Genomic DNA, 27,400 nt, shown 5'->3' on the forward strand with positions numbered 1-27,400 from the left:
TGGTGCAGTCACTGTGTACATACATTACATTACTGATCCTGAGTTACATCCTGTATTATACTCCAGAGCTGCACTCACTATTCTGCTGGGGCAGTCATTGTGTACATACATTACATTACTGATCCTGAGTTACAGCCTGTATTATACCCCAGAGCTGTACTCACTATTCTGCTGGTGCAGTCACTGTGAACATACATTACATTACTGATCCTGAGTTACCTCCTGTATTAGGCTATGTGCACACGCTGCGGATTCACGCGCGGATTTGTATCTGCGGATCCGCAGGTAAAATGACCTGTGGTTTTACCTGTGGATTGGCCTGAGGTTTTCCCCTGCGGTTTGCCACCTGGACAATGGAATAGGTGGCACACCGCAGTGGAATCCGCAGAAAGAATTGACATGTTAATTCTTTCTGCGGATTCAAAACCGCAGCTTTTCCGCAGTGGAAAAACCGCAGCATGTGCACAGCGGATTGTAAGTCACATAGACTTACATTGTACTGTACACTGTCTGCAGAACTGCTGTGGATCCGCAGCAGAATCAGCAGCGTGTGCTCATAGCCTTATACTCCTGAGCTGCACTCACTATTCTGCTGGTGCTGTCACTGTATACATACATTACTGATCCTTATTCCAGCCTTTTCTGCTTTGACACCCAAGAGATATCTTTCTGTACAATGGCTGCTTGTTATGGGAGTAGAACGCCCGTTATTATCCCTTGATATGCCGGATACGGTCGGTGCTCTGTAGACCCCAGTGACTGTAATGGTCGCTCTTATAGTCACATTGCGCTATGTTGGTTTTTGTTTCCTCTGACATCTGGCGCCCCTGAGGGTCCAGTCGCCACAGAGATTTTCACCTCACCCAGAGGTGTGGTATCCCACGACCAGGTAAAGTGGAGACACACAACCACATTCCACACCCACGTAGCATAGCAGAACACCCTTTATGGCCCCTGCTTTGGAACACGAAGGGTGTTGGGAGGTGGGCGGAGAGCAGATTGAGAGTGAAGTGAGTTCCCTCAGAGGGAGGGAAGGAGGATGTGTCTTTTGTGATTAGAGGCTGCTGGATAGATTGGATTATAAAGAAAGCTCCCTGAAGGAAAGGTGGTTCTTCTGAGACACAGCTGGAGCGTACTCCCCGTGGGGCTCATTTCCACGCTGAGTGACATCAGGGGGAGGAAGAAACTTGGTTGCAAAGGGTCACGGCCCCTAGCCTAGTGTGTGCACCTCAGGGCGCAACTAGCAAGCCGTCCAATAGCTGTGGTGACTTTATGGACCATCGCCCCTACCACAGTTATTCCGACTGGAAAGGCAGCTACATAGGATCACAGAAGCGAAGGCTACACGTTGTCTGACAGGATTCGCAGCTGCTGGCCTGGGACGGTAACTGTGAAGTGCTGGAAAGGAAGGAAAGCAGCAGATTGTGTGGAGACGGCCGGGAAAGGTACAAACTGACAAGGAGTGCTGGAAGGGTGTACTTCATTTTGCCTGGAAGTTGTCTGGACCCCTCACCTGGAGAACACAGCACTGAAGTGGGCATCTGTGCGCACCAGAACTGTACGTAAAGTCTTGGAACAGCACTCAATTGTGCCCTCTTTCTGCGTCACCAACCCAGCACTGCTACATCGTTGACTCCACACTACATCATCATCTCTAAATTCCTCCTAAACTGCCCTGGGACTACAGCTCTGCCTGTGGACAGCTTTGCCAACTCTGCTGCATCTTACCATCTGTCCCGGAGGATCTGCACTGCAGCATTGGTCACCCTGACCAGAAACCACAGGTGGCATCACGACTTATACACAAACTTTATTCCCATTCATTTCCCTTAACTTTTACATGAACGCCTGGGGCCACGGACCGGGTTATTGCCACTGTGACACATCCCTTTAAGACCACCAGCACGGTACCTAGTAACCCACGGCCCCTGGGGCGCTTCAGACACCTCCTCTGCAGATATGATCAGACCTGACTTGTCACTATCGGGATTCTGTTACCACAAGTGTCGGTATGTCACAGTTTTATTACAAAATTATTTTGTTTAGTTAAATACGATTTTTTTCTTAGATTTTTGTGACATAAAACTCTTTGCTCCTCTTCAACCTCTCGGATGTGGTGAATGTCTTCAGCTCGGAGCTGGGCGCAGACGGGGTCTTGACTTGGCAGCATTGCATTAAGGTCCTTGCGTCGGTCCTCCCGGCCTCGCTCATGAAGCAGTAGAGCAGGGGATCAGCCAGGCAATTGATACTCGATAATGCGACGGTCACTTTGTAAGGGATGAATATTGCCTTGGCGAAGTCGCAGTTGTCCGGCTCCCAAATGCTGCGTATGAAGAGCACAACGTGGTAGGGGGTGAAGCTGACGGTGAACATGACAACGATGCTGAGCAGCAGCTGCTTAATCTTCTGCTTGTCGTTGTCCACCGTGGCCTGGTTCATCTGCACTGCCACGTAGATCCTATAGTAGCAGAAGATCATGATCAGCAGTGGAAGGAAATGGCCAATGCTGACGTTAAAAATGCTGAAATGTGATTGCCACGACACCATGGGGAATTTGTCGTAGCACAAGATGTCTTCGGAATTGTTGTAGGTCTCGTTTTTCATCAGGATGATGACGTTGGAGGCGCTCTGCATCGTCCACACACCCAGGCTGATACAGATCGCCATTCTCCTCGTCCTGAGATGCTGAAAATACAAGGGATACACCACGGCCAGGTATCGGTCCACGGATATACAGGTCAGGAAGCCAGTGCTGCAGTATAGGTTAGTGTGCTGACTGTAGGCGCTCCAGGAGCACAACCATTCCGAATACTGCCAGCTGTTGTGATTGAGACTGAAGTTGATCCACAGTGGGAAGGTGAGAGCATAGAAGAGGTCAGCGCAGGACAGGTTGAACAGGTAGATGCCCAGCTCGTTCTTCTTCATCACCTGCTGGTAGGAGATGTACATGGAGATGACATTGGCTGGGACACTCAGTATGAACACCACAATGTAAGTGATGGGGAACAGGTACTGGTCCAGATTGTGGTCCGGGGTGCAGCTGAGGTTGGCGGCTGCAGAACTGGGATACATCATAGCAATGATATAATCATCCTAGTCGGTAATGTCTCTGCTCGTAGTCAGACATCTATGGATGGTGGTTTATTGTTGACATTACTTTGCTCCCTATAAATCCCCCGCGTTGTCCGGTGTTAGATCAGATGAGATTTCTCCAGGTTTCCTCCAAATTTCTACAATAAAATAAAGACAGTCAGCACTTCACATATAGTGACTGCACAGACAAGACAGCTCGTCATATGACTTACGCAGCGTAGGCACTGTATAAAGCAACTAGATAAACACCATATGGCAGTATTATGTGCTAAATGCATGGTATGGCAGGGATATCTAAACACTGTGTGGAACAACTATGAGAACACTGTATGACAACAATCTTCTATTATGTTAAGAGAGTATGACAGTGTTATGTGGTCACCGTATGTTAGCACACTATGGTACAATTACAGTGGGTACGGAAAAATATTCAGGATTGAGAGTCCTCAGTAGTTGATACCTTTTAATGGCTAACTGAAAAGATGGTAATACATTGCAAGCTTTCGAGACTACTCAGGTCTCTTCATCAGGCTAGAGTGGGTACGGAAAGTATTCAGACCCCTTTAAATTTTTCACTATTTGTTTTATTGCAGCCATTTGGTAAATAATGTACTCTCTGCACCCCATCTTATATATACACCTGATGAAGGCCTACATGGCCGAAATGTGTTGTGCTTTTTTATAACAAAAAATATTTTAATGTTTTTATTGTCTTTTATAAAAATTTTGCATTTTACTTAGCCAATAAAATATCATCTGATTTAACATCAGAGATACTCAGTTATTTGGCTATATAACCTTCTTGCTCCAAATTGGGTTAAGAATCCTCTGAAGGAAGCGCCCTGAAACTTCTTTATTTGCAATATCACGTGGAGGAAAATTTCTTTCTGGGAAAGAAAAATCATCTCCATGCTATTACAGACGGGCAGCATACCGGTGGAAGGATCACCCTTGTTTACAAACTTTTCCCGGTGTTGTGCCTCCTTGCACAACCACACCAGGTGAGCAAGCTTGAAGTTGTATTTTTCTCACCAAACTGAATTGACTGATCCACTACGCTTAGATAGCGCTCTCCCTCTTTTTTCCCCTCTTCCTCTCTTTTCCAGGATCTTATTCGCATATGGTACAATTATGTTAGCACAGTATGGAAGTGTTATGTGGTCACTAGGGTACAATTATGTTAGCACAGTATGACAGTCTTATTATACACTATACAGATTTACCATGTTACATCTGTAAGCAATACCATATGGTCACTCTATGGTATATTTATGTGAGTACTATATGGGCCCACTATGCTGACGTGTGGAAGTAATAGCTTGCACTATTGTGTGAGCAGTGCTATTTGGCACTAGAATCATAGAATAATCATTGAATCAATCACTATGAGGCGATATTCCTCATACACAATATGGATGTATAGCTGTAATCTTCATCCATAGCTTTCTGGGCCTATCAGTATTGGTGTGCTGCATGCGGATTCTGTCACTGCTACTTGTGTTCCCATAAACACAACATTGTAAAGCTGCTGAGAAATTATAATTATAGTATGGGGGTGGTCACTATGGAGGGGGTCACATACTTATGATAGCACTTCGTTATGTTACAGATTGATCCTAAATGGATTATCGGCACATCGTTATTTCCAAATCTGCTGTGTCCATTCCCTGCCTGTAGAGCTTTATGTACTCAGAAGACAAGACATGCAAGAATCACCACCATGGTTTGAAGCCCTATCTTGAGCGTAATCATTCTGGGAGTGAAATGACTCCTCTCTCCCCCTCACCTTCCCGCTGCACCTGCCGCTTCCATGGTCGACCAATACACGTCCTTCATACTTGTCAGGGAAAATGGGGCTTTGGTTGAGGGCTTCTATGAGGAACCACGTGACTGAGTCTAAGATGAGATAGTGGTTTGAGATATTCGCAGACACCGGAATCCTCGGCCGCCACTTCTGAAATCTCCTCATCACCTCCATCAGCAGATCACCTTATTCCTCATGGTTAAGTCCATCACAAGGTCCTTCATCCTGAAGATGTTTTCTTACATGTCCTTCAGTGTTACCAGACTACCGGTGTCTTCTTTTGTGGTTGTCCTGGTTTGGATAACAGTTGTCCTACAAATATTGTCAACCGCGGATCTCCTGTTTTTGTCACTTTTCCTACCTAGTTTGTGGTCTCCTGCTGTCACTCAGGTCAGTTAGAGTGGATTTTTCCACAATTCCACAGAGGTATTTCCAAGAAACAGAAGATTCTGCTGCATCGAGGCTATAACCTTCAAGGAGTAGCCTACTGTACATAATGGAGAATCTGGAGAGAGGTCTCATTCTGGAACTTCCTCATGAGATAGATTTAGTTTTTCATCAAGGCCGTTCACTGAGAAGCTGTATTTACTATGTAGGGATTCACACACAGCAGCAGATAGGCATTAGGTAAAGTTCACACAGGCAATGCAGTTTGATCTAAATGGGTGAAGTTTTATTACTTTCGTAAAACTCCAAGGGAATAAATACCAGCAAACAGTTCATTCAGCAGCTCATACGCCAGGGCGGCTCACCACAACAGAGTACAGTCCTGTCCCTTTCAGCTTCTACTGACACTGCCAACACCGGATGTCTTTTCTTCCTCTCAGACACAATAAGGTCATATATACAGTCTGATCTCCCAGAGCAAACTTTACATACAGAAGAGGTATGGTCCCAGCAATGTCTGCATCACCTTCAGCCTGATCTCCAGCACCTTCCAGCGTCAAACAAAAGTGTTCAACTCCAAGAACAGTTCGCACTGAACAGGATGCAGCTTCCACACATTACTCTGCAGCTCCCACACACAGACTGCTCAGCTTTCCTAGCTGACCCATTGTTACAGACTGACCTGGTTAGAGAAGTGACATTGCAACCACTAGGAGCAGCACCGGGCAGATAGTATAGTCTGGAATAGCCAAGGAGTCCATACACAGGAACAGCAATGTAGTTTGAAGGAATAAGTAGGAATCGTAGTCAAGGAAGCCAGGGGTCATTTACCATGAGCAGCAGCATCGTTTGAAGGAGTAGCAGGAATCGTAGTCAACGAATCCAGGGGTCGTTTACCAGGAGCAGCAGTATCGTTTGCAGGTGTAGCAGGTGGAAGGAAGCTTGACTAAAGGCAGGTAGCGCAATAATCACGCAAGGAACTGAGAGCAAGGCCAGGTTTAAAAACGGTGTGCAATCGGAATGAACCAATCAGGAACTCAGGGTGGTAACCAACAAGAAACTCAGGGAGTAGACATCAGCAACAACATAGGTTCAAGTATTTAGATAAGCACGGAACTGTCCAGCAAGCTGAATAGCTCAGAAGGAAAAGCTGCCAACTGGTGCACAGGAGCTACTAGGTTTGAATCCTGATACCCGTGCAGTCTCCATTCAGAAATAGACCTTGGCTTGTTTCTCTCCCAGCTACAGCTCACATTTTGGCAGGTCACTCAGGAGCAGCAACTCCACTCTTCTCAACATCCCCAGCAGACTCAGAGCTCCCAAGTGAATACATGCCCTGGTTCTTAGTGAAAACTAACTAAGGTGCATCTAATCGGAACCTGTAGAGCTAGGATTAGAACCTAGCCTGCCTGGCCTTGCTACAGCCATCATGTTGTTAATGTGCTGTGTGATCAAGGAGACGGTAAATTCTACAAGTCCGATCTGCACTCAAGGAGTTTTCTGTGGCCTTACATAGGACTGCAGGTGACATCTACTACCTTATATGTACTCAGGGAGTTATCAATGTGTTATCTATGGTGTTACATAGGACTGCAGGTGACATCTACTACATTATCTCTTACTCAGAGAGTTATCTGTGGTGTTACATAGGACTGCAGGTGACATCTACTACATTATCTGTAGTCCGAGAGTTATCACTGCTATCTGTGGTGTTACATAGGACTGCAGGTGACAGACTACATTATCTGTACTCAGAGAGTTATCACTGTTATCTGAGGTGTTACACAGGACTGCAGGTGACATCTACTACATTATCTGTAGTCCGAGAGTTATCACTGTTATCTGAGGTGTTACATAGGACTGCAGGTGACATCTACTACATTATCTGTACTCAGTTTTTAGTGGTGTTGTAATGACACTGGTAGTGTCACTGAGGAAGCCTAGGGGGCGCAAGCAGGGGGCACGGGACCAAGCGCAGGAAGTGTGGGAACTGAAGCACACAGTGCGCACAGGACCTGAGACTAAGCAGTCACGTGACTGCAGGGGCGAAGTCACCATTCGTGAGGATGGGGAAGCAGTTGAGAGCATGGAATACAGGGCAAAAACGATAACGTAGTCAGTAGCAAGCCAAGGATCAGAAGCCAGCTGAGAGCGAGGTACCCAGGGGCAAGACAAAAGAGTAAACAGAGACAAGCCGAGGGGTCAGAGAACCAGGAAGGACAGATCAGTACCGAGTAGAAAACAGAGGTAGAGGTCAGGGGACAAACCAGGTCATACACAGCAAATCTCACACGAACAGACGCACAACGTTAGTAACCTGGGTCAGCTTCCTCTAACCGAGTACATGGAAGTATCACCGACACTGAACCCAAGAACAACCAGCTGCCCCAGAACCAGAAAGAGGCAAACTCACTTAACCCTGACCCGACTAGAACAACCTCGTCCTGAGTCATGACAGGTGTTAGATAGGACTGCAGGTGACATCTACTACATCATCTGTACCCAGGGAGTTATCACTGTGTTTTCTGTGGTGTTACATAGGACTGCAGGTCACATCTACATTATCTGTACTCAGAGAGTTATCACTGTGTTATTTGTGGTGTTACATAGGACTGCAGGTCACATACAGTGAGTATGGAAAGTATTCAGACCCCTTTACATTTTTCACTCTTTGTTTCATTGCAACCATTTGGTAAATTGAAAAAGTTCATTTTTTTCTCATTAATGTACACTCTGCACCCCATCTTGACTAAAAAAAACCCCAGAAATGTAGAAATTTTTGCAAATTTATTAAAAAAGAAAAACTGAAATATCACATGGTCATAAGTATTCAGACCCTTTGCTCAGACACTCATATTTAAGTCACATGCTGTCCATTTCCTTGTGATCCTCCTTGAGATGGTTCTATCCCTTCATTGGAGTCCAGCTGTGTTTATTTAAACTGATAGGACTTGATTTGTAAAGGCACATACCTGTCTATATAAGACCTCACTGTTCACAGTGCATGTCAGACCAAATGAGGATCATGAGGTCAAAGGAACTGGCCAAAGAATTATGGCAATGCACAGATGTGGCCAAGGTTACAAAAGAATTTCTGCAGTACTCAGGGTTTCTAAGAGCACAATGGCCTCCATAATCCTTAAATGGAAGAAGTTTGGGACCACCAGAGGTTTTCCTAGACCTGGCCATCCAGCCAAACTGAGCAATCGTGGGAGAAGAACCTTGGTGAGAGAGGTAAAGAGGAACCCCAAGATCACTGTGGCTGAGCTCCACAGATGCTGTAGGGAGATGGGAGAAAGATCCACAATGTCAACTATCACTGCAGCCCTCCACCAGTCAGGCCTATATGGCAGAGTGGCCCGAGGGAAGCCTCTTCTCAGTGCAAGACATATGAAAGCCCACATAGAGTTTGTTAAAAAACACACGAAGGACTCCCAAACTATGAGAAATAAGATTCTCTGGTCTGATGAGACGAACACAGAACTTTTTGGTGAAAATTCTAAGTGGTATGTGTGGAGAAAACCAGGCACTGCTCATCACCTGCCCAATACAATCCAAACAGTGAAACATGGTGGTGGCAGCATCATGCTATGGGGGTGTTTTTCAGCTGCACGGACAGGACGACTGGTTGCAATTGTAAGAAACATGAATACAGCCAAGTACATCAATACCCTGGATGAAAACCTCTTCCAGAGTGCTCTGGACCTCAGACTTGGCCGAAGGTTTACCTACCTGTGGTACTCCAGGTACGCAGGATGCAGTGATGAGCCGGAGACAGAGCAAGTGTTAAACTTAACTTTTATATCTCTATATATAAAAGTGAATGTATGTATGTATGTGTGTGTGTGTGTGTGTGTGTGTGTGTGTGTATCACCAACCAATCACGAATCATCTTTCATTTCACCAGAGCTGTTTAAAAGAAGCTGAGTTGTGATTGGTTGCTATGAGCAACAGTTTTCCTTGCAGCCAATCGCTAAGCAAAGAAGCTGAGCTGTGATTGGATGCTATGAGCAATAGTTTTCTCACTCCACGACAACACCTCAGCAGACACTGCCATGGTGGGAGAAATCTAGCATCCCCGGGAACATAAGCTCCCAGCCATTGCCTGCCCCCAGAAAGGAGCAGAGAGCACAGGACAGAAATGAATCCCCCCGAGCCCATATACCCATCACACATCCTCCATCCCATAGGCACATCTTCCCTCTTAAAGGGATCATTGCTATGGAAGTCAGGGCAAGTCCATCCAGCGCTTTGGTTTTGACCCCAGGCCTCTCTTAAAGGGATCTCCGGTATGGAAGTTAGGATGTGGGATATTAGGGGTAGTAGTCCGATGGCTCTGGCTGAGGGGATGATGTGGGATATTAGGGGTAGTAGTCCGGTGGCTCTGATGGGATGATGTGGGATATTAGTGGTAGTAGTCCGATGGCTCTGGCTGATGGGATGATGTGGGATATTAGGGGTAGTAGTCCTATGGCTCTGGCTGACGGGATGATGTGGGATATTAGGGGTAGTTGTCCGGTGGCTCTGACGGAATGATGTGGGATATTAGGGGTAGTAGTACGGTGGCTCTGGCTGAGGGGATGATGTGAGATATTAGGGGCAGTAGTCCGGTGGCTCTGGCGGGATGATGTGGGATATTAGTGGTAGTAGTACTGTGGCTCTGGCTGAAGGGATGATGTTGGATATTAGGGGTAGTAGTCCGATGGATCTAGCTGACGGGATGATGTGGGATATTAGGGGGAGTATTCCGGTTGCTCTGGCTGACGGGATGATGTGGGATATTAGGGGTAGTAGTCGGGCGGCTGTGACGGGATTGTCATGTCCGCCATGTCTGTCATGTACGCCATGTCTGTTTTGTCTCATGACCCTGGGAGCGGTGTGCATGCGCATCTCATGTCTGCTATCCTGCATGTTCTCTAGAGCAGTGTGCACACTCACCTCATGACTGTTGAGCTGCGGGATGCCTGCGTTTCTACTCTGCCTTCTGTGATCATCTCGTCAAGTTTAGAACCCCTGATCATGTGTCCTTCCTATGTTCCAGCAGAGGCTGGTTCTGCATTCATCTCTGCATGTCTGGAAATCTGATCATGTGACCTGCCTAGGTTTCAGCACTGGTTCTGCCATCATCTCTGCATGTCTGGAACTCTGATCATGTGACCTGGCTAGGTTTCAGCACTGGTTCTGCAATCATCCCTGCATGTCTGGAATCCTGATCATGTGACTGCTCCCTGTGATCCTGGAGGATCTGAACTGGAAGTTCTCCGCTGGTCCTGTCCTGGAAGTGGAGGTGCTATGCCCTATATCAGACCGCCCCTTCCTATGCTCAGGGCCTGATTATTGTGTTGCTTCCCTGCATGGCTGCTTGGTCTGCTGGGTTGCTCCCTCTATTCTGTGCCCTTGCACTCTGCTCTGTCGTGCGTCTCTGCACACGCTCCGTGCTCGTATTCCGCCTCTTGTCTCATGCCTTGTCTGGTGTTTGTCCCTCGTGCCATGTTTTGTCTCTGCTCTGCTTTGCCTTGTAGTCCTTCTTTGCTCTGATTCCGTTCTGTGTTTCTGTCTATGTTTCCGTGCCTAGTTTCCTGTCTTGCCTTGCTGCTTCGTGTACCCTGTCCCTGGCGTGTCTCCCTACACGTGCATGCCTCCTTTCTGTACCCTGTCCCTGGCGTGTCTCTCTACATGTGCAGGCCTCCGCTTTGTACCCTGTCTAGTCCCAAGGCTCTTCCTTGGCCCGGCTCTGGGCTTCGGCCTACGCTCCGCTGCTAGACTCTGTCCCTGGCGTGCCTCTCTACACGTGCAGGCCTCCGCTCTGTACTCTGTCTAGTCCCAAGGCTCTCCCTTGGCCCGGCTCTGGGCTTCTGTCTACGTTCCGCTGCTAGACTCTGTCCCTGTCGTGCCCCTTGGCACGCGCAGGCCCTGTCTTGTACTTTGCCCCTGGCATGCCCTCTGCATGCGCAGGACTCTGCCTCTTACCCTATGCCTTGTCTCTGATGTTTCGTGCGCCCTTGCACTTTTCATGCTAGGCTTTGCCGTGCTGTCTCGCATGCGTCTCTGTCCTGTACCTTTGCCTAGCCCTGCCTTGTGGCTCCGTGCCCTCTTGCACGTGCCTGGTCGCCCGGTGCCTGCCTGTTGTGCCTCAACCGTGCCGCCTGTAGTCGTGCTTGCCTGTGTGCCTTAGCCATGCCCGCCGTCCTGTGCTATAGTGGTTACTGTCTGTGTGAGCCGCAGCACTGCCACCTCTAGTCGTGCCCGCCTGCATATGCCACCGTTGGTACCGCCTGCCGGTGCCCCAGCCGTGGTTTCCGTGCTCCCTTGCACTCACGCTGGTTCTCGCACTGTGCCTTTTCGTGCTACTCTTGCACAATCCTTTTGCTTACTTTGCTCTGCTCTGAACCCTGTCTTGCCTGCCGAATTCCGTAATCTGCCGACCGCTGCCAGAGGTCCGGACCTAGATGACTGCGGCCTGATGTCCGGAGCTGATGTCCGCAGTCTGATTCCTGGATCCTGTCGGTCGATGCTAGCACTCCGGATTCCGATGCCAATGTACCCTATCTTGGTCCCTGGCGTGTCCTCTGCACGCACAGCCCTCCATCCTGTATCTCTCCCTGGCGTGTCTCTTCGCACGCGCAGGCCACCATCCCTGTACCTGTCCCTGGCGTGCCCCTTGGCATGCGCAGGCCTCCGTCCTGTGAGTCTGACCCTGGCGTGTTCCTTAACACGCATCCTGTTTCTAACTTTGTCTTGTCTCATTGCACGGAACCCTGGTTTGCTTACCAGATGTCCGGAACCTGCCGATCACCTTCAGAGCTACAGAACCTGATGTCCCTGTTGATCGTTGCCTGCTATCCGGAGTCCGATGTCCTCGTGCCTCTGTCTACCATCTGCACGTACCATGCTTGGACCTCGGCGTGCCCTTGCACGCACCTTACTCTATGTACTGTGTATCATGATCCCAGTGCAGGTTTTTGAGCTGCACGTCAGGGGTTAATGTCTGGAGCTCTGTGCAGGTTTTGACCTGCACACATGAGGTTAATGATGGTGGCCTCTTTCTGGTTCTGGGAGAGCTTCTTAAACCCCTGGGAGGCTTCAATCCCTGCCAGTTATACTTTTGCCTTTGGCCTAGTGTGCTGACCCCTGTGTGCCTGTGCCTGTTTGTTGTTATAGCTTGTTTATATGGTTCTGACCCGGTTCTGTTTCCCGTTGTGAGTTTGCCTGTTGATTCTGTACTGCGTTATTATCTCTGTGTATGACTCATTGCCTGTGACCTGACTACTCTCTGCTCGCCCCTCTTGTACCTTGCAGCTATCTCTGTGTGTGACTCATTGGCTACGTCCTGACTATTCTCCCTGTCTATGCCCCTTGGTAACTTTGTCTCGCAGTTACCCTGCTAGGAGTTCTCTTGCTGCTCCTAGCTTCCTGGAGTTTAGGCCATGCCCCTAGCAGTCACATGCTTCAGGTCCTGCAGCTCTGAAGTTTGCATCTACTCGGCTGCTGCCCGCTCCACAGGTATCGTTGAGCACAGTGCGCTTTACTCAGGACACGCGCACTGGCTCAGTGAGCAAGTTCAGTGCGGTGTTCCTGACATTATAACTGGCCTGCAATTTTTTTTTTCTCTCCTCACTTCTGCAGCATGGACCCAATGTGTGCTTTATGTGAGCAGGTGAAATGCTTGACTCAGTCACTGAAGAAGCTCAGTTTGGAATACCAAGCTCTGGCCCAGTCTCAACGGCGGGTTGAGGACTCAGTTCAGGGAGTACTTTCCGCAGGCTTCCAGCAGGTGGGGAATAAAGATGTCATTTTGGTCCCACCCGAATCCCTGGTTAAATTGCCAGATACGTTTTCTGGTAACAAAGATGATTTCAGGGCATTTAAGGAGGGCTGTAAGCTCTTTTTCTCTTTGAGACCCCGCTCCTCTGGGGATGAGAAACAGAGGGTGGGGCTAGTTATGTCCCTACTTAGGGGGTCCCCACAAGCCTGGGCATTTTCGCTTTCCTCTTCTGCCCCTGAGAGAATGTCTGTAGATACGTTTTTTGAAGCCTTAGGGCTTATTTATGATGAGCCTGATAGAGTGCGGTTGGCTGAGGACAAGGTGATGAGTGTCTGTCAGGGGGAGCACTTGGCCGAATGGTTCTGTACTGAATTCAGACTTTGGGCAGCCGAGATTTCCTGGAGTGATGCCGCCCTTCGGGGGCTGTTCCACAGAGGCCTGTGTGAACGTCTGAAGGATGCTTTGGCACTCCATCCTCCGCCTGACTCCCTGGAGGATGTCATGACCCAAGCGGTTCGCATGGATCGCAGACTGCGGGCTAGAGGTGTTATGCAACGGGAAACACCATTATTCTTCAGTGGAGATGAGACCCGGACTCTTCCTGTGGCTATGGAGGTGAGCGCTGTCACCTGTGAGGAAAAAGAAAGAAGACGCCGCCGGGAGAAGCAGCTGTGCTTCTATTGTGGGGGAATCCGGACACTGGAAGAAGGACTGCCCCTCCTGTCCGTCATCCTCCAAGATGGCGGGAAACGACTAGGTCTGGGTAGTAGTCGAGGAGGCTACCTAGACCTTCAGGTACTATTTTCCTCACGTGCAAAAATGGTGCTGCAGGTGGAACTGGAACGTGGTTATGGTCCTGTTCAGACTACTGCTTTTGTTGACTGTGGTTCTGCTGTGAATCTGATTGATACCAAAGTTATGACTCTCAATAAGATAGGGACAGTCAGGCTTCAGGATCCTGTTAAACTTGTGGCAATTGACTCGTCTCCTCTTACCCAGGGCGGTATCTGTTGCAGGTCTGAACTTTTTTCTCTAAAAGTGGGTTCCACTCATGCGGAAAAACTAAGTTGTCTTGTGCTAGATAACTTGCCTGCAGGACTTGGTACTGGGGATGCCTTGGCTTCAACGCCATAATCCTACCATTGATTGGGTTACAGGGGAAATCACTCAATGGGGATGCAATGATAAATGTGGTGACCTGGGACATCTTGTTAACACTGTTAAATCCGTGTCTGTGTCGTCTGTTGGTCTGGAAGGTATTCCGGAGTACCTGAAGGATTTCAAAGACGTTTTTTCCGAAAGTGAGGCTGAGGCACTGCCACCACATAGACCCTACGATTGTGCCATTGATTTAGTACCCAGAGCCAAGTTACCTAAGGCTCGATTGTTCAATTTGTCTGGGCCTGAGCGCCAAGCCATGAAGGAGTACATAGCTGAGAGTCTCCGTAAAGGGCATATCAGGCCTTCTGTGTCACCTGTGGCAGCAGGATTCTTCTTTGTGAAGAAGAAAGATGGTGGCTTGCGGCCGTGCCTTGACTTTCGAGAACTTAACAAGATAACGGTTAGGAACACTTACCCGCTTCCCCTCATCCCAGACTTATGTAACCAGTTAGTGGGGGCCCAATGATTCTCCAAGTTAGATCTGCGGGGGCCTACAATCTGATAAGGATTCGGGAAGGGGACGAGTGGAAAACTGCATTCCTCACATCAGAAGGACTCTTTAAGAACCTGGTTATTCCGTTTGGGTTAACTAATGCACCCGCTATTTTCCAGAATTTCATCAATGTTGTGTTTTCTGACCTGATAGGCCGTTTTGTTATTATTTATTTGGATGACATTTTGGTGTATTCCCCGGACAGTCAATCTCACTTGCAACATCTAAGGACAGTTCTCCAGAGACTCAGGGAGAACCAATTGTTCGCTAAATTGGAATAATGTTCTTTTTTTGTACAGGAACTGTCTTTTTTGGGGTTGATTGTGTCCTGTGAGGGGTTTCGTATGGGTCCTAAGAAGGTGCTGGCTATCGCTGACTGGGTTCAGCCTCGAGATCTCAAGGGGCTCCAGCGCTTCTTAGAATTTGCGAAGTATTATCGAAGATTCATTAAAGGTTTCTCACAATTGGTTAAACCACTCACGGATCTTACCCAGAAGAGCGCTGATGTAAAAAATTGGTCTGTACTCGCTAAGGAGTCCTTATCAGCGATTAAGAAATGTTTCATGTCTGTCCCGATGTTGGTACAACCAAACCCGTCCAAACCATTCATTGTGGAGGTGGACGCTTCTGCAGTGGGGGTGGGGGCTGTGCTGTCCCAGGGTCCGGCCACCCTTACCAATCTCAAACCCTGTGCCTTCTTCTCCAAGAAGTTCTCCTCAGTTGAGAAAAACTATGATGTAGGCAATAGAGAACTTCTTGCAGTCAAGCTGGCGTTTGAGGAATGGAGGCACTTTTTGGAAGGGGCGGCTCACCCTATCACGATTGTCATGGATCACAAAAATTTGGCATACCTTGAATCTGCTAAGAGGCTTACTCCTAGACAAGCCTGTTGGTCACTTTTTTTTTCACGATTTCAGTTCTCCATTACTTTTCGACCGGGGTCAAAAAATGTTAAAGCGGATGCCTTGTCCAGAAGTTTTGATCCAGTGTCTCCCCCTGAGCCGCCGTCCTCCATTCTTCCCCCAGGGGTGGTAGTAGCGGGGGTCTCAACTGAGTTGGAACAAGAAATTCTAAGGGCTCAGGCCCTAGCTCCGGCAAACAGGCCAGGGGATAAACTGTTTGTTCCAGATTCGTTGCGGCCTAGACTTCTGCAGGAGTTTCATGAGTCTAGGCTGAGTGCTCATCCAGGTATCACGGCCACTAGAGAGGCAGTAGCCAGGGGTTTTTGGTGGCCTTCACTAAGGTCCGATGTCAAGGATTTTGTTTCTGCTTGTGGCATGTGTGCCCGTTCCAAAAGCTCGCATAACCGACCGGCTGGGGAACTCATACCTTTACCGGTTCCTGATAGGCCATGGACTCACCTTTCCATGGATTTTATTACCGGCCTTCCCCCTTCCAGGGGTAATACAGTGATCTGGGTGGTGGTGGATAGGATTTCTAAACAGGCCCATTTCATTCCCTTGGCAGCATTACCCTCAGCAGAAACATTGTCAAGGTTGTTTGTGCAGCATGTGGTCCGATTGCATGGGGTACCCCTGAATGTTGTGTCTGACAGAGGTGTGCAGTTTGTGGCCAAATTTTGGAGGGCGTTCTGTATGAAATTGGGGATCTCACTCTCCTTCGCGTCGGCATATCACCCGGAGAGTAATGGTCAGACAGAACGCACCAATCATTCTGTGGAACAAATTCTCAGGTGTCTGACCTCCGCCAGACAGGAGGATTGGTGTGATGCGTTACCGTTGGCGGAATTCGCTTTTAACAATCGAGTGAGTCAGTCCACCAACATGTCGCCATTCCTGATTAACTATGGGTTTAATCCGCATTTTGGGGAGTTTTCACAGGTGGATTCCGGTTGTCCAGGGGCAGAGGGGTCCGTTCAACGGTTAAAAAACCTCTGGGCTGAAGTCCGGCGTAATATCTCTCGGGCCCAGGGGAGATACAAATATTTTGCTGACAAAAAGAGATCTTCGGGAGACATGTTTCAGGTGAGAGAGAAGGTCTGGCTCTCCACACGTAACATCAACTTAAAGGTACCATCAGCTAAGTTGGGACCAAAGTTCATTGGTCCATATGAGATTATGGAGATAGTCAACCCAGTGGCATATAGGTTGCGTCTCCCCGCCTCTTTAAAAATATCCAATGTGTTCCATAAATCTCTGTTGAAACCCGCAGGGTCTGTCAAAGAGGACTCTGAGTCTGTTGTTCCTCCAGTGCTGGTGGAGGGTCAATTGGAGTTTGAGGTCGGACATATTGTGGACTCTCGGCGGGTGCGCCGCTCTTTGCAGTACCTGGTCCACTGGAAGGGATATGGACCAGAGGAGCGCTCATGGGTCCCTGCTCGCTCTGTACATGCAGATCGCCTCATTTGGACTTTCCATGCCAAGTACCCGGGGAAGCCTGGGGGTCCAGAGGCCCCCCGTTGAGAGGGGGGTACTGTCATGATCCCAGTGCAGGTTTTTGAGCTGCACGTCAGGGGTTATGTCTGGAGCTCTGTGCAGGTTTTGACCTGCACACATGGGGTTAATGATGGTGGCCTCTTTCTGGTTCTGGGAGAGCTTCTTAAACCCCTGGGAGGCTTCAATCCCTGCCAGTTATACTTTTGCCTTTGGCCTAGTGTGCTGACCCCTGTGTGCCTGTGCCTGTTTGTTGTTATAGCTTGTTTATATGGTTCTGACCCGGTTCTGTTTCCCATTGTGAGTTTGCCTGTTGATTCTGTACTGCGCTACCCTCTCTGTGTATGACTCGTTGCCTGTGATCTGACTACTCTCTGCTCGCCCCTCTTGTACCTTGCAGCTATCTCTGTGTGTGACTCATTGGCTACGTCCTGACTATTCTCCTTGTCTATGCCCCTTGGTAACTTTGTCTCGCAGTTACCCTGCTAGGAGTTCTCTTGCTGCTCCTAGCTTCCTGGAGTTTAGGCCACGCCCCTAGCAGTCACGTGCTTCAGGTCCTGCGGCCCTGAAATGCGCATCTACTCGGCTGCTGCCCGCTCCACAGGTATCGTTGAGCACAGTTCACTTTACTCAGGACACGCGCACTGGCTCAGTGAGCAAGTTCAGTGCGGTGTTCCTGACACTCTGTGTGTTCACGTTTTTCACCTGTTATACCCTGAAGTGTTCCTCATGAATTGGACCTTGGCGTGCCCTTGCACGCATCTTGTTTTATGTACTTTGTGTGTTCACGTTTTGCACCTGTTGTACCCAGCAGTGTTCCTTAATGAAGTTTCCTTGAGCTAATGTCTTGTCTCGCCTTGTCTTGTTTCCCTGAGCCGGCCGTCTGGTCCAGCTGCCGTGGTGGCTCACCCCCTTAGTCTTGCCCCTGATGCTCCCTGTATAGGGGGTGGTTCCTCACTAGGTCAGCTCGCCCTAGGTGGGTGGGTGCCACGGCCCAGAGGGTCCACTCATTCAAGAAAAACGACTCAGCTTAAGCTGACACTCGCCACAGGGATGATGTGGGATATTAGGGGTAGTAGTCCGGTGGCTCTGACGGGATGATGTGGGATATTAGGGGTAGTAGTCCGGTGGCTCTGACGGCATGATGTGGGATATTAGTGGTAGTAGTCCGGTGGCTCTGGCTGATGGGATGATGTGGGATATTAGCAGTAGTAATCCGGTGGCTCTGGCTGACGGGATGATGTGGAATATTATAGTGAATGTGGCTATGCGGAGTGGGCGGGGCTGTACACTCAGCTATATATATATATATATATATATATATATATATATATATACACACACACAATGAAAAGATGAAAAAGCAGCACAAACAAAATAAGAAAAAAGTGGGTGCGCGCTTCCAGCTTCCAGGCATATACCAAACCTTCAAACTATCCATCAAAAATTGAAAGCAGCACGCCTTGGAAAATTCAGTATGATGACGTTTATTCAGCCCATCAGGCTATGTGCCCATACAATAGGGGATGTGGAGACCACAAATTACGACCAAAGATCCAATAGCAAAAACCATATATACTTTATTAGGGAAAATACACAGAACGGGAAAATGGGGAACATATGCTTAAGAAAGCAAAGTGCTACAGTACAAGAGGACACGTGACCTAACCCTGACCAAATCTACATATATAGATATATACAAAAATAAAGGTAAGTCCCATCTTCACTGAAGGCCTATATAGCCTAAAAACCCTTAGATATATAAGGAGACTAGATCCTCCTTGGCTGCCAGTATACATGCATACCCATTTATGGATATTTATAGTGTGAACAAAACACAAGTACCATTATTAATGTAGATACTCAGGCAGTATAGTATTCAGTGAAACAAGGCATAGTATCCACCCCTACATTTGGCACATACTCCGCCCACCCACATCGAAGTGAACGGTGCCGGAGCGGAATTATTACCTCGAGGGAAGAAAAAGTAGATGGCCGGGCAGTCAGCGCGTCACCCCGACGCACGTTTCGGAGATGATCTCCTTCGTCAGGGGGCGTGTAATATGTAAAACCGGTGAGTTTAAATACCGCCGGACCGGAAGTGCCCATGATGCGGAACGGAAGTGACGCAGGTATGGTCATGGAGACCGGGAACGCAGGATGGACACGGGGTCATGCGGTGGAGAGGGGACCAAAAAGTTCAGACACTCCTCCGCCGCATAGAGACACCGAGGCTAGCCCACGCACCGGGACATGACTCACCCGCGTGCAGGGTCAGCGCCACGTCAGATTCGCCGTCACAGAGCCATGGATGAGATTGTCCGGGAGCATAATGAGACTATCCATATCATTGAACAAAATTGCCTTTACCAGATAATCCCTGTTTAGCATTAAATAAGAGGACATGTCTACATCATATTAGAGCCACATAATATACAGATATAAATATATAAAGACATAGTGTCATATTGAGAACGCATTTATATATGGGGCAATAATAGATGTTACCATCCAAAACCCTTATGCACAGGAAAAATCTGTCAGACGAAAACATGGACATATATATGTATATATATGTATCTCATTATGCAAAACATGGCAAGGCAAATGGGACATAGATATAACAAATATAATAAATACAGTGGGGCAAAAAAGTATTTAGTCAGTCAGCAATAGTGCAAGTTCCACCACTTAAAAAGATGAGAGGCGTCTGTAATTTACATCATAGGTAGACCTCAACTATGGGAGACAAACTGAGAAAAAAAAATCCAGAAAATCACATTGTCTGTTTTTTTTTCATTTTATTTGCATATTATGGTGGAAAATAAGTATTTGGTCAGAAACAAGCAATCAAGATTTCTGGCTCTCACAGACCTGTAACTTCTTCTTTAAGAGTCTCCTCTTTCCTCCACTCATTACCTGTAGTAATGGCACCTGTTTAAACTTGTTATCAGTATAAAAAGACACCTGTGCACACCCTCAAACAGTCTGACTCCAAACTCCACTATGGTGAAGACCAAAGAGCTGTCAAAGGACACCAGAAACAAAATTGTAGCCCTGCACCAGGCTGGGAAGACTGAATCTGCAATAGCCAACCAGCTTGGAGTGAAGAAATCAACTGTGGGAGCAATAATTAGAAAATGGAAGACATACAAGACCACTGATAACCTCCCTCGATCTGGTGCTCCACGCAAAATCCCACCCCGTGGGGTCAGAATGATCACAAGAACGGTGAGCAAAAATCCCAGAACCACGCGGGGGGACCTAGTGAATGAACTGCAGAGAGCTGGGACCAATGTAACAAGGCCTACCATAAGTAACACACTACGCCACCATGGACTCAGATCCTGCAGTGCCAGACGTGTCCCACTGCTTAAGCCTGTACATGTCCGGGCCCGTCTGAAGTTTGCTAGAGAGCATTTGGATGATCCAGAGGAGTTTTGGGAGAATGTCCTATGGTCTGATGAAACCAAACTGGAACTGTTTGGTAGAAACACAACTTGTCGTGTTTGGAGGAAAAAGAATACTGAGTTGCATCCATCAAACACCATACCTACTGTAAAGCATGGTGGTGTAAACATCATGCTTTGGGGCTGTTTCTCTGCAAAGGGGCCAGGACGACTGATCCGGGTACATGAAAGAATGAATGGGGCCATGTATCGTGAGATTTTGAGTGCAAACCTCCTTCCATCAGCAAGGGCATTGAATATGAAACGTGGCTGGGTCTTTCAACATGACAATGATCCAAAGCACACCGCCAGGGCAACGAAGGAGTGGCTTCGTAAGAAGCATTTCAAGGTCCTGGAGTGGCCTAGCCAGTCTCCAGATCTCAACCCTATAGAAAACCTTTGGAGGGTGTTGAAAGTCCGTGTTGCCAAGCGAAAAGCCAAAAACATCACTGCTCTAGAGGAGATCTGCATGGAGGAATGGGCCAACATACCAACAACAGTGTGTGGCAACCTTGTGAAGACTTACAGAAAACGTTTGACCTCTGTCATTGCCAACAAAGGATATATCACAAAGTATTGAGATGAAATTTTGTTTCTGACCAAATACTTATTTTCCACCATAATATGCAAATAAAATGAAAAAAAAACAGACAATGTGATTTTCTGGATTTTTTTTTCTCAGTTTGTCTCCCATAGTTGAGGTCTACCTATGATGTAAATTACAGACGCCTCTCATCTTTTTAAGTGGTGGAACTTGCACTATTGCTGACTGACTAAATACTTTTTTGCCCCACTGTATATACGCTATCCATATATATAAATATGAAAATACTACATTATTTAAAATTAAGTAACATACACTAAATAATCAAAATTATGAAAAAAATAATATAAAGTATAATGAAAATTACACCAAGTAAAATAAAATACATCCCCTAGGACTTAATGAAAATTTATCATATATTCCATTCTTGTGATGGCCCGTTTTTGGAGCAGTGCATGGATATGCATTGCGCTGCAGTTTTGATTTTGTGTTTGTTTTTAATTGATTTTAATTATCTTCTGTTTTAGTTTTTCTTAGATTGTTTTTTCATGATCCGGACTGGAATAGCACGGAAGATCACGGATCTCCCCTTCTGCCATGGATGAAGATTGGTCCTTCTCTCTTTTTCCTCCCCCTTTCTCCTTCCCTTTCCCCTTCCGTATGGACAAGACTATGCGATATATATATGTATTATGTTTTTTTGGTTTATAGAATTCCATAATTTATTTAATTTTTGGTTGTTTTTTATTTTATTTTATTTTACTTGGTGTTATTTTCATTATACTTTATATTATTTTTATCATAATTTTGATTATTTAGTATATGTTACTTTATTTAAAATTATGTAATATTTTCAGATTTATATATATGGATAGCGTATATTTTTATTTTATTTGTTATATCTATGTCCCATTTGCCTTGCCATGTTTTGCATAATGAGATATATATATATATATATATATATACATACATATATATATATATATATATATGTCCATGTTTTCGTCTGACAGATTTTTCCTGTGCATGAGAGTTTTGGATGGTAACATCTATTATTGCCCCATTTATAAATGCGTTCTCAATATGACAGTATGTCTTTGTATATTTATATCTGTATATTATGTGGCTCTAATATGATGTAGACATGTCCTCTTATTTAATGCTATACAGGGATTATCTGGTATAGGCAATTTTGTTCAATGATATGGATAGTCTCATTATGCTCCTGGACAATCTCCTCCATGGTTCTGTGACGGCGGATCTGACGTGGCGCTGACCCTGCACGCGTGTGAGTCATGTCCCGGTTCGTGGGCTGGCCTCGGTGTCTCTATGCGGCGGAGGAGCGTCTGAACTTTTTGGTCTCCTCCCCACTGCATGACGCCGTGTCCATCCTGCGTTCCCGGTCTCCATGACTACACCCACGTCACTTACGGTCCGCGTCATGGGCACTTCCCGTCCGGCGGTATTTAAACTCACCGGTTTTACACATTACACGCCCCCTGACGAAGGAGATCCTCTCCGAAATGCGCGTCGGGGTGACGCGCTGACCGCCCGTCCATCTACTTTTTCTTCCCTGGAGGTAATAATTCCGCTCCGGCACCGTTCACTTCTATGTGGTGGGCACCGTTCACTTCTATGTGCTAGATGTAGGGGTTGATACTATGCCTTGGTTTCACTGAATACTATACTGCCTGAGTATCTACTTTAATAATGGTACTTGTGTTTTGTTCACACTATAAATATCCGTAAATGGGTATGGATGTATACTGGCAGCCAAGGAGGATCTAGTCTCCTTATATATCTAAGGGTTTTAAGCTATATAGGCCATCAGTGAAGATGGGACTTACCTTTATCTATGTATATATCTACAGTATATATGTAGATTTGGTCAGGGTTAGGTCTCGTGTCCTCTTGTACTGTAGCGCTTTGCTTTCTTAAGCATATGTTCCCCATTTTCCCGTTCTGTGTATTTTCCCTAAGTATATATGGTGTTTGCTATTGGATCTTTGGTCGTAATTTGTGGTCTCCACATCCCCTATGGTATGTGCTCTAAGCGACTGATCCTTTGTTTATCCAACATTATTGGCATCCAATATTTGTAGTATACATGATGCTGTTGCACACCTTTGCTTGCTTGTTATACTTTTTATGTGCCCATACAGTGCGACGTTTCGGTCCAGGAAGGGTGCGGACCTTTCTCAAGCTGTCTCAAGCTGTCATGGTCACGTGTGTCAGGACGCAGATGATGTCGCAAGGCGAACCCATAACACACGTGACCCTGGATACACCGCCTCCAGTGGGGCGAATTTAAATAATAAAGCGTGCAGGTGGATACGCCGCCTCCACCTGGCGGATTTAGGTATTACACGCCATGCATACATATATCTGGAAACACCGCCTCCAGTAAGGCGCATTTAAATAATAAGGGGGGAACCTGGGTAACTTTAACAATGGTGGGCCCTGCGATAGGGAATGGGAAAATGGAGACCTCCTGCACTCCCCTGAGCCAGTGTCCCTACACTCCTCACATTCCCTAAACAGGCTCCGCACCTGTCGCCGCACGCGTACCTTAACGCCCTTGCTCGCCCTGACCCTAAACCCTCACTAGGGAATGGGTCGGTGCGGAGACTAATCCCACCACTGCACTAATAACACACATGAGGAAAGAGACAATACAGGGGAAACACCACTTATCTTTGCTCTGTTGCGTGCGCTCCTAGCAACAGAGCCCACCACCTGTGTGCATCTTCTCCTCCACCCTGATCCATCACATAACTGGATCCATCACCATCGTGCAGCCTGGGAGCAGAGTCCATCACCACTTGCAGCAGTCCAGTACACAGAGTCCCAAGATGAGTCCAGCCTCTGCCAAGAATCCAAGCATGCTCGAGTCCAGTTCTCAGCAACCAAGTAGAGCATGCTGAGTGCAACTCTCTTCCTAGTCGCCACTCCTCTAAGCCATGCCCGCACTTCCCGCCGACACCATAAACTGCGACTCCACCAAGCCATGCCAGTCCTTCCTGCAGACACCATTAGCTGGCACTCATTCTCTCTGGCTGACTGCGCAGGACTCCTATCCAGCTCCATCCTTCCACCAGGCTCTCCAACAACTCAGAAAGAAATATCACCAGCGGTGAGTGAACCCCCTAAGCACACCTTTATAGGGAGTCACACCTGATTCCTAATTAAGTGCAACCTAACCTAAACCTAAGGTGCGATACCGCTAACCACCACCGGGGACAGTCAAAACACCTTTGAACTCAACCAAAGTAAAAAAAGTTCACTTTGTGCTTTTAATACCGCCAGATCCAACACTGGATCATGACACAAGCACTGCTTGAGAAAGGTCCGCACCCTTCCTGGACCGAAACGTCACACTGTATAGGCACATAGCCTGATGGGCTGAATAAACATCATCATACTGAATTTTCCAAGGCGTGCTGCTTTCAATTTTTGATGGATATATATACTGTGTATATATATATAATCATTATAATTTGTTATAACTAACCGTAGCTAGTTACTATGCCTGGGCAGCGCCGGGCTCTTCAGCTAGTATATGGATAAAGAAGAAAGCTAACAACAGTTTTCCACGCAGGGAAGCCAGACACAAATACACAAGTAACACAATACTAAACGGTACGGCGAGAAGTGGCGACTATATGGTCACGGTATGGCCGGCTACAGGTCCTTGGGCTAAATATGAACAAACGGAGTGTTACTTATCGATCTCTGACATCCTGCAGAGTTGTTGTCCGGGAGATGGATGTCTGGTCGGCACCTCAGCCGCCGGGTCCAGCCAAAGAAGAGTTGCCGAAGGCTTCGGGCGTTCCTACACCCTGGTGCTGGGTGGGCAATACAGGCCCCGGGCCGGTCCCCTACCGCTGGGGTTGCCTCGTCAGGAGGCAAGGCAGAAGAGGCCGCGGGTCACGGCGTACAGGTTGCAGCCGCGATATAGCAGGGCAGTGGCGGCTGCGGGTATCGCTGTACAGGCCACAGCCGCGGTATGGAGCGGGGCAGTGTCAGCCACGGATCTCGCTGTACAGGCCGCAGCCGCGGTATGGAGCGGGGCAGTGGTGGCCGCGGGTCTTGCTGTACAGGCTGCAGCCGCGGTATGGAGCGGGACAGTGGCGGCAGCGGGTTTCGCTGTACAGGCTGCACCCACGGTATGGAGCGGGGCAGTGGCGGCCGCTGGACTCTCTGGATATCTTCCTCGTGCTGCTCAGCACCATCCGCTTCCCTGGTCAGGTGAGCCCCCGTCTCTCCTGTGTCGAAAGTGCTCACTTACTCTCGCTCCTGGACGCCACTTAGACTCCTCCCTCCTGTCTCTCGTCTCCGTTGTCTCCCCGCCGAGTGTCCCCTGCTGGTCTCCACCGCTCGTTTTATAGTTGCCCCGCCCCCTATCTTTGACCCACCCCCACGTTTCCTGGTCGACTGTCGGTCCTGGCCCCCGGGATCATACCCCCTGGGAACCCGGGTGACAGACCCCCTAGTTCCGGCCCAGACATACGGCGGGCCCTTTTTCCGGGACCCTCTACTCTACATACCAACAAGACAATGACCCTAAGCACATAGCTAAAATAACAAAGGAGTGGCTTAAGAACAACTCTGTGACCATTCTTGACTGGCCCAGCCAGAGCCCTGACCTAAACCTAATTGAGCATCTCTAGAGAGACCTGAAAGTGGCTGTCCACCATCCAACCTGACGGAACTGGAGAGGATCTGCAAGGAAGAATGGCAGAGGATCCCCGAATCCAGGTGTGAAAAGCGTATTGCATCATTTCCAAGAAGACTCATGGCTGTACTAGCTCAAAAAGGTGCCTCTACTCAATACCGAGCAAAGGGTTTGAATACTTATGACCATGTGATATTTCAGTTTTTCTTTTTTAATAAATTTGCAAAAATTTCTACATTTCTGTGTTTTTCAGTCAAGATGGGGTGCAGGGTGTACATTAATGAGAAAAAAATTAACTTTTTTCAATTTATCAAATGGCTGCAATGAAACAAAGAGTGAAAAATTTAAAGAGGTCTAAATACTTTCTGTACCCACTGTATACCACATTATCTGTACTGAGAATTATCACTGTGTTATCTGTTGTGTTACATAGGACTGCAGGTGACATCTACTACATTGTCTGTAGTCAGAGAGTTATTACTGTTATCTGTGGTGTTACATAGGACTACATGTGACATCTACTACATTATCTGTACTCAACGAGTTATCTGTGGACTTACATAAGACTGCAGATGACATCTACTACATTATCTGTACTAAGGGAGTTATCAGTGGTGTAACATAGTACTGCAGGTGACATCTTCATTATCTGTACTCAGAGAGTTATCACTGTGTTATCCGTGGTGTTACATAGGACTGCAGGTGACATATACCACATGATCTGTACTCTGAAAATTATCACTGTGTTTTCTGTGGTGTTACATACTGTAGGACGGCAAGTGACGTCTACTACATTATCTGTACTCAGAAAGTCATCACTGTGTTATCTGTCGTGTTACATAGGACTGCAGGTGACATTCTCTACATTATCTGTACTCAGAGAGTGATCACTGTGTTATCTGTGGTGTTACATAGGACTGCAGGTGACATCTACTACATTATCTGTACTCAGAGAGTTATCACTGTTAGCTGTGGTGTTACATAGGACTGCAGGTGACATCTACTACATTATCTGTACTCAGAGAGTTATCACTGTTAGCTGTGGTGTTTCATAGGACTGCAGGTGACATCTACTACACTGTGTTATCTTTGATGTTACATAGGACTGCACATCTTCTACACTGAATATTGAAGTGATAATAATACTATCATGTCTGCTACATCAGTGTTTGTCATGTGAACATTGGTAGGTTCTCTGGTTTCGGACATTTGCCCGTGGGGTCAGCACTCACCCGTCTCCGGAGTCTGCGGTGCCTGTGTGAAAGCAGAAACTCTCAGTTTCCTCCTAAACTCCAGTTTCACAAAAGTGAAATAGTTTCTCACATCTGTTCCTTATTGTGACAACTTCGCACTGTGCACATCAATAATCACTGACCTCCTCGCACACTGTACAATCCAGGACCTGCGGGACCTGCTGATCCGGAGTCGGCGCTGTTGAGCTCTGCTACATCACACAGCACATGCGAACACACACAAAATCTACATTGTGAAACCTCCGCCCCTGGACCGCAGAGTCATGGAGGACAGCCAAGACATCAAATATGAGACAGAAATAAAGATCGGGGGCTAGCCATCACCTGCTGACAACCACTGTGCCACTGCTGCTCTCTCCGAGGTTGTCGCTCAGATTTTCCAG

The 27,400-nt window shown here is 47.4% G+C and overlaps 1 protein-coding gene across 4 annotated transcripts; it reads right to left on the reverse strand.

Annotated features, from left to right (window-relative positions):
• Positions 1 to 1,795: 1,795 nt before the first annotated feature.
• Positions 1,796 to 27,400, reverse strand: GPR65 (G protein-coupled receptor 65). 4 transcript variants are annotated; one of them, XM_073578240.1, is made up of 2 exons: positions 27,342 to 27,400; positions 1,796 to 3,230 (listed from the first exon to the last, which is right to left on the reverse strand). In XM_073578240.1, exon 2 carries the CDS (start codon positions 3,073 to 3,075, stop codon positions 2,065 to 2,067), a length of 1,011 nt encoding a protein of 336 aa, XP_073434341.1. In that variant the 5' UTR covers positions 3,076 to 3,230; positions 27,342 to 27,400; the 3' UTR covers positions 1,796 to 2,064. The 4 variants fall into 4 exon arrangements, with proteins under 4 accessions (XP_073434341.1, XP_073434343.1, XP_073434342.1 ...); XM_073578242.1 differs by lacking the exon at positions 27,342 to 27,400 and adding an exon at positions 27,140 to 27,314; XM_073578241.1 differs by lacking the exon at positions 27,342 to 27,400 and adding an exon at positions 26,997 to 27,107.

The sequence above is a fragment of the Dendrobates tinctorius genome, unplaced genomic scaffold (assembly GCF_039654945.1).
Source record: "Dendrobates tinctorius isolate UK_male_01 unplaced genomic scaffold, ASM3965494v1 ptg000058l, whole genome shotgun sequence".
In the NCBI taxonomy this organism is placed as follows: Eukaryota; Metazoa; Chordata; class Amphibia; order Anura; family Dendrobatidae; genus Dendrobates; species Dendrobates tinctorius.